Source organism: Myotis yumanensis, unplaced genomic scaffold, assembly GCF_028538775.1.
Source record: "Myotis yumanensis isolate MYYU_CA2020_CCGP unplaced genomic scaffold, mMyoYum1.0.hap1 SCAF_2, whole genome shotgun sequence".
NCBI classification, from domain to species: Eukaryota; Metazoa; Chordata; class Mammalia; order Chiroptera; family Vespertilionidae; genus Myotis; species Myotis yumanensis.
The window spans coordinates 84616249-84630513 of NW_027223753.1; the positions used below are offsets into that span (position 1 = coordinate 84616249).

The following is a 14265-nucleotide window of genomic DNA, read 5'->3' on the forward strand; positions in this document are numbered from 1 at the left end:
GTTCTCAGATTACAGAGCAAGTCCTGGTATTCCAGCTTCACTTTGCAGGACATCTCCTCCGTCACCCCCCTAAATCTAAAGGCCAAGTTTTATATAACAATGGAAGTTATTCATTTTTTAAGGCTTAGAAATTGAAGCTTTGGAATTTAAGAAGATAAGAAAGTTGGAAAATTAATAGTTTCTCCCCCCCCCACCCCCATTTTTTCATTGACTTTGATATAGAGCACAGACAGTCAAGGGCTATGAGAGAATGGGGATGAACTTAAACCTCTGAGCAATGGAGAGATCCAGCTCTCAGTTAACTAGCTTGGAAGTTTGTCACTACTCCCCCCTCCCCTTCCTACTTCCCCTTGCCATGTCTATGTAGGGGGTGGGCAAGGAAAGTGTAAGACTCAAGGCATTCCATGTGGCAGCTCTCAGCACTCCTGGTGAGCTTAAAGAAGAGAGGTCATTGGTTAAAATGAAATGACTTAATGGTCTGCAAATCCTGTTTATCTTTATCCTCTCTGCCTGCCACAGTGACAAATAATTGATCCCTAACTCTCCAGACTCCCCAGAGAATTGATATTACAATTCTACGATATGGAATTTTTTCATTGTACATTTTTATAATGTCTTTAAAACTGGTATTTATTTTTATTTTGCTATGTTTTTTTAAAAAAGCTCTGATTGAAAACAAACCTAATGCTATTTTTGTGTTTTATTTTCCAGTTTGTATTTTTGTCATTCTGGCTACTCTTTCTCTATGACCGAGAACTCGTTTACCCTAAGGCCCTAGATGGTGTCTTTCCAGTGTGGCTCAATCATGCAATGGTGAGTGAGGGGAAAATTTAGTGAATATAGAAAGGCAACAGCCTTTGGATTGAACTCCAAAGTGCCTTGTTTGTTTCTGAACTTTTCCTCAATCTCCAACATCCTGTTCTCTCCTCCCTCTCTGTCCTGTCACTATTTATTTAAAGAGCTCATTGAGGATATAAAATGAACAAAAACTGGTTCTGTGATTGCAGTCACTGAGAGCAGAGGGGTGTCCAGGAAAGACTCTGCCAAGTTACATATGAAGTCATTGAAAAGACACGCAACCATAAGGGCAGGCAACTTCTGGGTGGCTGCAGTCCTGAGAGAGAAGTGACTTCAATAAGTAACATGTAATGAAAATTCTGGTCCAGTAATGGAAGTAAGCAAGCTTAAGAAAATCCACCCCGACATCCAAAGACTATCTCAGAGCTCAACAGCAGCTTCTTAGCTAACACCTGATCAGGACTATTCATCGCAAGTGAAATTATTATTTACATGTTTCTATGAATACATTCCCACTTGTTTTTTTATTCATGCACATATTTTTAAAGGGCTAAATAGTAAACCTGACTTACTCTGAGATAGTCAGGATAGCAGTGTCTGAATCCAGTAACAGTGACCTGGACAAGCAGAGTGGGAGCGAGGCTGTCCAGGTCTTGGTTGAAGGATAGGCCTGAGTCACTGGCACTACATGCATGAATAAATCGTTCAACGTCTAGCTTAGCTGTTTCACACAAATGTATTTCACATTAGTTCGGAGTTCAGAATGAGGTTTCAGAGTCTGTGAAGCAAATGACATTTAAAAACCAGCGAAAATCACAAGGGACTAGCATTATTAACGCGCCCCAAGATCACAGACTTTCTTTTACCTACACCCTTCCATTGTCCTAACACTCATGTGGTTACCAATCCAGAAAAACAGCTCAGTCCACTGACTCTGCCCTTCCACATACCTCATTCTTCAGTAAAAACATAGTTTCAGTTTTAAACATGTGTTCAATGAGGTACTCATTACTAACTAAGATATCCAAGTTCTAAACTAATTTAGAGTTTAGGACTAAAAACTATGTATTAAATAAATCTCACTTCTCAGGGACCCTCTCCTACCATCTTCTTTTTGTCTGACCACCTTTCTAATTCCCATTAATGTTAATCTGAGACACCTATGTAGGGAATATTCCTGCTTTTTCATGGTACTTTAAGAAGCATGTTCCTCAAATATGAGTTCATTTAATTCATGCAACCTTCTTTCGATAACAACTACAATCCTGATTTTTACAAATTAGGGAAAAAAGCTCAGAGAAGTTAAGTGATTTGCCCAGAGCCACAGAGCTGGTAAGTGGCGACATTAGGATTTAAATCCAAGGCTAATTCTGGTCCCCCTTATCTTTTGCTGCAGTGAGGGCAGAAGTGAGTTTTGATCTGGTTTCATAATTCACCAGGCAAGAAAAGATTGCTTGATTAACACAGCAAAGTGAGAATTCTCACTTAAAAAATCCGGAATCCCCATCTGTATGCTAATAAGTCCAAACTTGATTTACGAAAATGAAATGATTTGGGGTAACTGACTGAGCTAGATGTTGCTAAACTAAAAAAAAAAAAAAAGCAGACTCTTGAAAGTGTCTTTTATTTGGGGCCAACCACATATATCACACCTTTTCCAGGCTTGGTGAGCTCATGTAGTGTTTTCCTGCAACTGTTCCAAGCTTCCCAGCTCTTTAGGTCCATTTTCCAGTGGAAGTAAGGTTGGGTTTCTTTCAAATACTTGCTTTGGTGACACCCAGCTTCTATGACCTTGCTGAACAGCCATGTGGATTTTTAGACGGCTGTACAATGTACATCACATCCAAGAGCAAAGAGGACACTGTACAGCAGAATTCCTAAAATGTTTTTATGCCTTCACAACCTGGGGTTTCTGTTTGTTCCTAGTCCTTTAGTCAATGAAGTAACCTGAATATTTCAGAGGGAGGGGGCTAGGGACAAAGGAGGTGGGGCAATGGTGATAAAGAGAAAAGAGGAGGTGGCCACCTGTCTTCCATCAGACACAGACTCTGTGATTCTGTTAATTTAAATGGAGGAACTCGCAGCAGAGCATTTCTAGGGGAAAATGTTGGCGTCCATAAAACCAGCTTTGGGTATCCCTAATGTGGTCATCAAACTTCCATGCTTCCTGTTGGTGTCTGCTTCAAATCCCGTGTCCTCATGACTATACCTCATCCCTCTCTCCACATGTGTCTCCTATTCTGGACACTTTCTGTCATCATTAAGTCCTCCTGGCCTATTGTGTCAAGGAATGCTTTCTGCTAACTTTTTAAATACTAGTATAAACAAATATGGAAATGGCAGTTACCCGGTTACTTGTTAACACTGCCTACATTTTAAGTGTCCTTCCATGACAACCCAAAGGAATGAATACCCAGAAGCCACCACTGTGGCAGCCAGAATGATGATGGGCAGTCAGGCTAGACATTTGGTTCTAGTTGCCTACACAGTATGTGGGAAATTGCTTCCTGTACTGCTCCTTTTTCTTTCTCCTCCACAATGTAAGAATTACTGGCACACATAGCCGGTGTCAAACTTTCCTGAAAGGTTCCTTCATTTCACAGCAGTTACGTTTTTGATTTTGTCCTTAGCTTGGAAATATTTTCCCTATTGCCATTTGTGATGATGCCTTGCATTTTATGAGTAATATTTGTCAAATTAATAAATACCACTCTCTCCTTTGGCTCAGTGAAGTTCTAAAACTTCCATGATTTATCAAGTCTTTGGAATCCTCCCAGTGCAAGCTTTCTAGCTCACTGGAGACTTGTCATTGCAGTAGGACCATTCAAAGCTGACTATCATCTCTAATGGACATTTTTCTACCTTTGTCTTGTATTTAAACCAAATAGTAACATCAGTGAAATATTTGCACCAATCATGGACAGCCTGCCATTCACTGGTGCCCTAAGAACTCCCATTTGAACCAGCTGCCTTATTTAAAGTACATCAACCTGATGATTTTACTGCTAACAGTTCTCTAGTCTTCACAAAAGAAGGGAAAGTATCCCTTCAGGCTTGCCAGGAAAACATTAGCTCCTCAGTACTTATCAAATGACTACTAAAGCTAGAATGAGAGCAGGCAACTTTAAATAGCAGGAAGAGGACTCAGCAACTGAGGAAACAATCAGATGCTAACCAGAAAGGAGCTGGGGCACATATTTCTCAGGACATCAATCTAAATTGCTCAAGTTTCCCCCAAAGAGGGGGGAGATAGATCAGGGGAACCCATTCAGAGCCTCCTCTACATTTGAAAATAGTACACAGTTGTTGAGAACGTGGTGTAAGTGTTGCTGTGGCAGTGGAGTCTATGGGGTGTCACAAGAAAAGGCATGTTTGGAGGCCCACAAGGGAGAATGAGGTCTGGTGGTAAGATTTATTTGGGTGAAAATAGAAGGCTGCCTCCTGGTTCCCAGCGTCCCATCTCCATCTGTCCTGCCAGGGACTACCAGTGCCAGAAACACTGCGATTGGCCAGAGTTTCTGTGCCATAGGAAAGCTCGTCCAGTCCAGCCTTTCTCACCATCCAGCTAGCTTAGCCGGCGTTCTCATCTATGATCCACTGCTGTGCTATACACAGGCTCCTCCCTGGCTGCACAGCTGCTAAGGCCATGTGGCTATGGAGAGAGAAGAGGTGAGCATGGGTTAGGGGGTGAGAGAGAATTCTTCTTTGTTCCCTGGAATTATATCATCTCAGGCTTGGGAAGGATCAGGCACTTTTTCAAAATAGCCAATCAACTTCCCAAGCTTTTGATGACTTCTAATGAATGGGTCCACCTCCCAACCAATCTCTTCTTTCCCCAGGCTAGATTGACAGGCCTCTATGGTCAAGCACCTCCCCCTGTGCCATTTTGACTTCTATTGTGTATGAGCTTACCTCCTCCCTGTATCCCCTCCCTAATCCAGTGCCAGAAGGGAGAAGGGAGGGGTGTTAAACCTTGTGGGGCAATACTGTGATCCCCTGGAGTGTGTGAAGCTGTGGTTTCCTGGTGTAACAATAATGTTTGATTTCTTTTGCTTCCTTTCTTATTAATATCTAGCTACATACACTAACACAATACTTTGTAAACTATCAAGGACTGCATAAATATGTTATTATCATGCAAAACTCTTAAACCATGCTCAGAGTTTTAGAAGTAAAAGACTTGATTCACAAACATTCTGCTCTTAAGAGTCAGGCCTTCCTATGGCTGTGTAAAACATCCCAAATACAGCTACTTTGTTACTTAATATGTTGTCATTTATCACTTGAAAAAATATTATGTGGGTCATGACTGAAGGAACTGAAAGACCTCTGAGCCCTCTCCAGGACTCAAAATGTCAAGGGAGTGAAACTCTAACCTTCCAGTTTATTCCTCCCTCATAGCATGCCACATTTTATCTATCATTACATCCAGACATAATTTCAGATTTCTCTCTCCACCTTCATGTAAAATTGTTGGGCTGCTATGTTGAGATAGGTGAGTCCTGGTGAGTAAAGAAGATTGACTGCAGGCATTTCAGCACCGAATGGCCACCCTTTGTCCACCAACATTATAGAGCCCTCCTGCACGCCTTCCTGGTTATTCACCCAGCCCTTCTTCTGGGCAGAGGAGACCCGCAATCAAGATATGTCTGGATAGCTCAGTTGTTTTCAACCTTCAGAGAATAGACCCCTTTGTGAACCTAAGGAAATCTATGCACCCTTTCCCAAAGAAAACACAAATACCCTTAAAATTTTGTGTAGTATTTTAGAAGGTTTATGGACCTACAAAATTCCATTTATGGGCCTCGGGTTAAGATCTCCTGACATAACCAAACATATACTTGAAAAGAAGGACCCCAGATGATTTCTAATGCTGAGTTCCTATCAAAAAGACAAAATTAAGAATACTCATTTTTCAAAGTCATTATTATATGCTTAGTGCTGTTTTCATTTCTATGGGGTGATAAGAGAAATATGAGATATGGTTTCTAACCTCAAAAAACTTAAATTATAGATATTGTATATCTAATCATATATATATAATTAGATATATATCTACAAACACTCAGCTTTTTAAAAAAAAAAATATATTTTATTTATTTTTTACAGAGAGAAAGGGAGAGGGATAGAGAGTTAGAAACATTGATGAGAGAGAAGCATCGATCAAGCTGCCTCCTGCACACCCCCTACTGGGGATGTGCCTGCAACCAAGGTACATGCCTTTGACCGGAATTGAACCCAGGACTCTTCAGTCCCCAGGCCGACACTCTATCCAGTGAGCCAAACCGGCTAGGGCAACACTCAGCTTTTTAACTTGCTTAAAGCAGAGGCTGTGTTCTGAAGAATATTCAGGATGACATTTGTATGGTTAAAAACAAAACCCTCTATTAGTCCCTGTAAGTCCATGTCTAAAAAGAAAGAGGGATCTGGTCAGGGTTCCCATAAGGGACTCCACCTCCCATCCACTTCCATTTCCACATGATATAAGACATGAGCCAGAGTATGTTCTGCTGATACAGTGCCCAGCCCATGTCATTCACAGGATGGTAAGTGAGATCCTTTGGAGGACATGTGAAGCTTGGTCCAAACTTAATGAAACCATGCAGCTCTTATACAGTGAGGTAGCCCAAAGTAAAATCCTACATAACTATCCTTGTAAGCCACACCTTTATTGACACCAGTGTTAATAAAGTTTTACCTCACGATAGGGAGTCTGCTTATCTTATACATACATATATATACACACACATATATAATCTTACTTATAGAGTGCTTACTATGAGCCAAACTGTTTTCTAGGAGCTGAGGATGAAGAAATAAGCAAGACACCCCCCAAAAATCTGTCCCTATGGAGAACACATACATCCTAGTGGGGAACACAGCAATAAACATGTAAACAATAAATAAATAATACAATGCACACACATGCACAGGTTTAATCGGGTACAGGGCAATCAGGGTGGTCAGGGAATCCCTCTATGATGAACTGATATTTAAACAGAAATTTGGGTAATGTGAGGGAGGCACCACAGGAAGTTCTGGCAGAAAGGCTCAGGCAGACAGAACAGTAAGGACAAAGACCCAGGGAGGAACCGCCACCATCTTTAGGAAACAGCAAAAAAGGACAGTGTGGCTGGTTCAGGCTGAATAAAGAGGCGAATGATAGAACTGCAGCCAGGGTTGGCATTATGCCTCACATGATTTACAAGGAGTTATGATTTTATTCTGAGTATGTTGGGGAGGGGATCTTTTCAGGGAGGCCTTGCCTGCTGAGGAAGCACTTTCAATGTTTAAACTATATAAACTATATAAAGACTTAAGAGCAGGCCTTACCTGTTTCTTCCCAATACAATATATATATATATATATATATATATATATATATATATATATATATAAAATAGTGCTTAGGGTTATGTAAATCCCTCTTTCTTCCCCACACTTACCTCTGTATCTATCTCTCTGTTTGTCTGTCTATCTATCTATCTATCTATCATCTATTTGCAGTTTACTTATTCATCTTGCTCACATTTCAAGAGCATCACATTCACTGTTGTGTAGAAGATGAACACTAAGGATGGACACAATGGAGGTGTGATGGGGAAGGGAGGAGTGAAGACCAGTTAGGAGGTGTTTACAAAGTGCAGTAGGAGATGGCTTGGGTTAGGGGCATGGCAGTAGAGTTGATGAGATACGATTTTTAGCTTGAGACACAGGGAAGTGGTATGGACAGAGATGCTAGGAGAAGTAAAAGGATTGTAGCAGATAAAATTATTTCTGATATGCCTATTAGACAACAAAATCTAGATGCAGAATATGTAGTTGGATCTATAAGCCTAGGGGAGAGTTCTGGGCAGGTGACATAAATTTGGTTGTCTTCATCATAAAGATTGTTTTTAAAGTAAAATAAGATCACCTAGGGCAGTGGTCGGCAAACTGTGGCTCGGCAAACTGCGGCTCACGAGCCATATGCGGCTCTTTGGCCCCTTGAGTGTGGCTCTTCCACAAAATACCGACTTCTGCGCATGGGCCACGAAGTTGCAATCTCACTGTACGTGCGTGCCCACACGTGGTAGTTTGTGGAAGAGCCACACTCAAGGGGCCAAAGAGCTGCATGTGGCTCGCGAGCCGCGGTTTGCCGACCACGGACCCAAGGAGTAAGAGTGGTTAGAAACTATATCCCAGGACTAAACCTTAGAACTTTCAGTGCTCTGGAGGAAAAGTAGGGAAATTCAACAAAGGCAGTTGGGAAAAAGGTGCCAATGACTTAGGAGGAAACCCAGTGTAGTGTAGTCTCCTAGAAGTCAAGTATAAAAATGTTTCAAGAAAGAGGAAGTATTTTATGTCAAAAGCTGTTGAGAGGTCAAGTAAGATGACACTGTAAAATGACTTAAGTTAAAATTTTCCATTGGATTTGGCAATATTTAACTCTCTGGTATGAGAGCAGTTTGTGGAGTGGTGGAGAGAGAGAGAGCCTTAATGCTGTATGTATTAGTTTCCTTTGCTATGGTAACAAATGAATATAACCTTATGACTTAAAATGAGACAATTTATTAACTTACCAGAGGCCCAGTGCACAGATTCGTGCACAGGTGGGGTCCCTCAGTCTTGCCTGCAGCCTCTCGTAATCTGGGACCCCTTGGAGCATGTCCGACTGCCGGTTTCAGCCCAATCCCCACAGGCCTGGCTGAGGGGCTGAAACTGGCAGTCTGACATCCCTCAAGGGATGTAGTAATGCACAAAGCAACAGGTGGCTGGGGAGGAGTCTGAGCCCAGGCCAGGTGCCAGGCTGCTCCAGCTCATCTCGGCCCACTGTGCTTGCCGCTGCCACCAAGTGGTAGCGTTGCCATGGAGGCGGGAGAGGCTCACGCCACCACAGCTGCACTCACCAGCCGTGGGCCTGGCATCTGGCACCCATCAGTCAGCTGAGCAGCGCTCCCGCTGTGGGAGTGCACTGACCACCAGGAAGCAGTTCCTATGTTGAGCATCTGCCCTCTGGTAGTCAGTGTGCATCATAGTGATCGGTTGACCGGTCATTTGGTCACTTAGGCTTTTATATATATAAATAGTTCTGGAGGTCAGAAGTTCAAAATGTGTCTTATGAGATAAAATCAAGGTATCAGCAGAACTGCATTCCTTCTGGAGACTCTAGAGGGGAATTTTTTCCTTGCCTTTTCCACCTCCAGTCTGCCTACATTCCTTGATTCATGGCTTCTTCCTCCTTCAAATTTGTTGTACCATTAAATTCTAAAATCTTCTCTGGCAGTTCTCTACTCTATACCATGTCCACATTAGAAAGAGAAAACATGATGGCCCACAATGACCAGAAAATGGTAATGGTAAATAACTTGTCATGTGGCTCTGGCAAGGGTAGAGATACACTAGTTAAGACAATGAATGGATGTTTCAATATTGTACCACTGGAAAGACCCTTTTTCAGAGCATTGTTCTGAAGCTCCTGAGCAAGAATGAAAATGGAATCATTAGCAGCACACAGATATTTACTTGGATATTTTTTCAGGTTAATCACTACAGTGTTATTTATGGATTGTCCTCTTGGTTAAAATACTTTCTAGCTGTCCCTTTATTCATTCCATTCATTTCTTACTCTAAGATGGGCTAGACTCCCCAAAGGCATTCACCTAGGAAACAAGGAGAAGCTAAATGAATGCTTAAAGCTCAGCAATGAAACTAGAAGCTAACCTGGAATTAAGAAGCAGAATTAGCTGAGTAAGGACAATAAAGGCATCTTGCCCCTCAGGAAGTCTTAAGGTAAACAGAGGAGATTCTGATAATGAGTTGCCAGAGGATTACCAAACCATTTAAGATTTTATATAACTAGAACCAAGCATGCACAGTGCCTGCTTTCTTCAACTCTTGAGAACAAGAACCAAAATGGTGAAAGTATATCTTCTATTTTTTTTTTAAAAAAAAATCCAATTCAGAGAACTTTCAATGTGTGCTGAAGAGTAGCTTGCTTTTATAATTCCATTATCCCAATATCCAGTGAGTCTCTATCCATTGCTTGCTTTTTAAATAGGAGAATAACAGTAAAAAATACATCCCAACTTCAAACTCAAGGTAAAAAATGTTTAATGATCAAAAATATATCCCGTCTTCTAAGAAGTTACTAGGAATTTGAATAGTTGAACTCATTTGGTGCCTTAGAGGGTTTGCTAGTGGGTCTCCTCCCCTCCTTTGTGATGTAATTAATCCTCACTTCCATGGCAACCATGTGTAATACTACCAACGGCAAGAATGACATTATGCTGGAGAAAAAAAATCAAATCTAAGTGCATAGGAAAGGGCTAAAGTCCCGTGATCTCAGAGCAGAAGTGAAAATGTCCAAGAGCTGCCCAGTGGGCGGGTGGGTGGGAGAGCCTTTCTGTAAGACTCAAATGGACATCATCCTCTTCCTGATTAGAGAGCAGCACAGGAGAGCCCCTATTGTGCCTCTCATTGCTACACAACCCAGGCACTGACTGACAGCTGTGAAGTCCTGTCTTTGCCTTGAACAAGTAGCTGCTGACAGGCTTTCGACCAGCCCCCACATCTCTTTCCCTGGTCTCTTCATCTTCTCTGCCTACAGAGCAGTCTTGTGGTTAAATGGGAATTTGAGTTTGTCCAAATCCTCTTTCTCCCTCTCACCTCCAGGTCCTTGTGTTACCAGCCAGTAGAATATTTCTGCAGGGCCTTATCTGGTCATCTTGATGGTGATTTCACTTGCCCAAAAACTATACACATGGATTCCTACCTTTCAGATGCTTTATGTCTAGTATTTTTAATCCTGAGCCCTGCCTTTATTCCTCTCTCCCAATCCAATGGGCATGTTCATTTACATAGCGGTACTTGCTTCACCAACTTCATCCTAAATTTCACCAACTCTTCCAATCTATCACCAGCCTTACTTACCAGCTTCATCCTGTTTCTGTCTCCTTCACATATTTGCTAGATTCATCCATTTTCTCTAAAATTTTACACTACAGCAAAGCTAAAGCAAAGTGAGGAAGGAGTGTGAATAAAAGGTTTGTTCAAAGTGGGGATCCTGTTTTTATGCTCAGTGCTTCTACACTGAGTGCCAAGTATATATCCACAGTGGACTGATAACTAAAAGTGCTCCATATGCCACTAAAGAGCATCTCCATTAACACAAAAATCTATAAGCATGTTGTTTCACACTCCATCCATCCACTCAAAGAATCAGTCATTTAATTATGAATGTTTAAAACAGAATGAAAACCTGATGGTAGATAACAGGTCTCCACCAGGGCCAAGATGTCCTGGTCATTGCTTAAAAATGTTGTTTTTGCTGGTATCTTAAGAACATACAGCCGTAACAGGCAATAATATACTAATATTTCTCTTTTTCACCCATTTCAGGCTTGACAATAAATGTTCTTTTGTAGCAATGATTGGCAGAGATATTAAAATACTTAACCTATCAAATAGTATTTAATAAAAGTCTTTTGTCTCTAATCAGCTCAGGGAGTTTAGTTTAAGGCTTCTATGTAGGAACATTTTAATTAATATGCATACTTTTACTGACATATTTTAAAATACTTTGCTAACCTAATAATCTCAGTTAATAACATGGAAATATCATGATGATCACAGGAATTGTAAGCCTGAAAAAAAATTAAAAAGGTGCTTGAGAAGTACTTGTTAAATAATATTTGACAGTTGGAATATTGAGTGCATGTCCAATGGAAATGACACTTAATCGTGATGGCTTTTTTTGAGGTGGTGACTCTTAGAGCATGGTGCAGATAGTCCAAGACATCCCCAGATACAGGTCACCAGGAAATGAACCATCTTGGAATCATATTCTACCTTCACAAATGTCCTTTCACATCTGCTAAGTTTCTCTTGGGACTAAAAAGTTGAAAGGGATAGATTACCAGGAAGAAAGGTGCTAGAGCTTAATTTCTAAAAGTCAGATTGGGGTGAATGGAAGCAAAATGTCTTAGTTCTTTGTCTAAGTTGCAAAAATTATAATCTTGGATATTTTCTTCAAGTTAATATTTTATTTCATGAAAATAATTTATTTCAGTACTAGGAAAACCTCGATTCTGGCCCCATTTCTGCCATTATCTCCTATGTGGTTTTGGAAAAGCTAATAGACCTCTCTGGATATTGGGTCCCTTAAAATGGGTGTGTTAGCCTCGCAGGTGGGCTCAGCTGTTGAGCATCAACCTATGAACCAGTTTGATTCATAGGTCAGAGCACATGCTCGGGTTGTGGGCTCAACCCCCAGTAGGGGGCATGCAGGAGGCAGCCGAGCAATGATTCTCTCTCATCATTGATATTTCCACCTCTTTCTTCCTCTCCCTTCCTCTCTGAAATAAATAAAAACAAAATGGGTGTATTAGTTCTTAATTTTCAGCCATGTTATTAGTAGAAAATAAAATAATATATGTACAACATGAAGTTGTATCAGAAATACTTAAGGACCTATGCCAAATTGTTGTCAACTTGAAATCACTATCACCCCTTCTCCATTCTGCTCTGTGTAGCAAGGGATAAGCCTCGAACCACACACAGCTCCTAGAAGCCCTTTCTGCATGTGGTTCCAGGTTAGAGTCACCCAGTGAGAGGCATTCTCATGAGCTGTTAAAGGAATGGAAGAATCCATTTGTCTCTAGGGAGATGTATAGCTGTGTGGGAAGATTTCAGACACAGGGTTAGCAGCAGCTGCTGGACAAACACCTAGGAACCACACACTTTATACTACAAGTTGCTGAGATCCCAATGTTGGCAGCTCCCAGAGACCTGAGATTTGCTCCAGCTTCTGGGCTAGTTCCCTGGAATCCCCCTTTTCCAGCAGAACTTTTCTGACTTTTACTGTCCTACCCTTTCCAACAGCTAGCTGCCTACGCTCTAAGACCTTCCTCCTTGGAATGCCTTGATGGACTTCTGTGTTCCTGAGGCAATTATGACTGATACATGACCATAAAATTCCTGCTTCCTTCTAAATCATGCCCACAAACCCTGACAAAAAAATCAAAATTCTGAGTGACTTCTGTTTCAGGCTGCAGAGTGGAACAATAGCCTGAAATAAACAAACATTACAAGGCATCTACAATGTTTCAAATGTTTGACTTACTGACAAGAAAGTAATGGAAATTCCCCAAAACTAAAAGAAAACAGAACAGTATCCAACAAAGATAATGAGGTATAGGCAATATTTAAAGAGAGAACCACTGATTATTTCCTGGAATTTATGAAAAATTAATCCTCAAATTTAAGAAATGCCCAAAAAAGTCACACAGAACAAAAGGCAGACATCTAGCCACTTGTATGACACCACATGCATTTATACAAAAAAAAAAAAAAAGAGATCCAAGAAGCAACCAGTAGTAAGATGGTTTCCCAAAAAGAAATTACTGTTAGACTGATAGCTAATATTTCAATAGCAACAAAGAAGCCAGGAGATGATAGAATAATAGCTTCCAAGTATTGAACAAAAAAACCTGCCAACCTATTTACTCACTGAAAGTATATAAAGACATTTTCTGACACAGGAATACAGACTTGATCACCCACCAACCCTTGGTAAAGGGGAATGCTGGAGGGTATACTTCAAAAAGATCTCAGAAGGGAGAGCCAAGATATCAAAAGCAGTAGCAAGCAATTTGTTCAACGTATGGTGATTAGAAAAAGAATGAATTAAAATACTGGATGAAAATAGAATGTAAGTTGGGAGAGGCATTCTAAAGCCTCCTTGGATTGCTGGTGGGGAGAGGCTAGAGACAATGACATATTAGCCACTACCAAGTTAAATAAGCATGTAATAATGTCTAAAATAACCACATAGAGCTGGAGTGTATGACTTCTGCATTAGTAGAAGAGGAAAAACTGACGAGAATTTGAGTCCATGGTCAGAGGCTGTTCTAAGGTTTAGAGAAAAGCATGGGAACAGGCCCTGGTGTGGGGTGGATGCAAATCCATGAATACAGGAAGGCCTTTTGTGCAGGATTAAGTTTCCTCCCCCTAGAAATATTTATACTATTCTCGAAGGCACAAAGCTCTTAAGTTATGCAATAATCCTTAATTGGGCTATTCCAGTGACTCATGTAGTCCAAGCATGTCAAACTCAAAGGCTAACACGGGCCAAAAAAACAAGGTTTAAGTTTGTGTGGATTGCAAAAAACAAAAGCTTCAATTTTCATAGAAACATAAGTTTATTTCGATAGAGACATGCTGAATACAAAAGGCTGAAATAAATGAGTAATTGTTAACATAAAATAATAGAACATTTTAATAAAAGTTAATATTTTTTCTTGAACATTAACTCACCAGACACTGAATAACTGCACAAATTAATAAGCATAATGCAAATAAACCAATTTTTCTTGTTCTCTGAAAGCGAAATATTTCCTGTTGTTCACACAAAAAAAGTCAGTCCGAGACTAATGACGTAGCAATCAACTACTAAAATATTCGCTGCTAGTAAAGGGTGTCCCGAAA

The 14265-nt window shown here is 40.7% G+C and overlaps 1 protein-coding gene across 1 annotated transcript in view; it reads left to right on the forward strand.

Moving 5' to 3' along the window:
* Positions 1-14265, forward strand: part of ADTRP (androgen dependent TFPI regulating protein) — an 87598-nt gene that overhangs the window by 34227 nt on the left and 39106 nt on the right. Inside the window, exon 4 of the mRNA XM_070405729.1 lies at positions 712-813. Coding sequence (XP_070261830.1) covers positions 712-813 — 102 coding nt within the window. The remainder of the gene's footprint in view (positions 1-711; positions 814-14265) is intronic.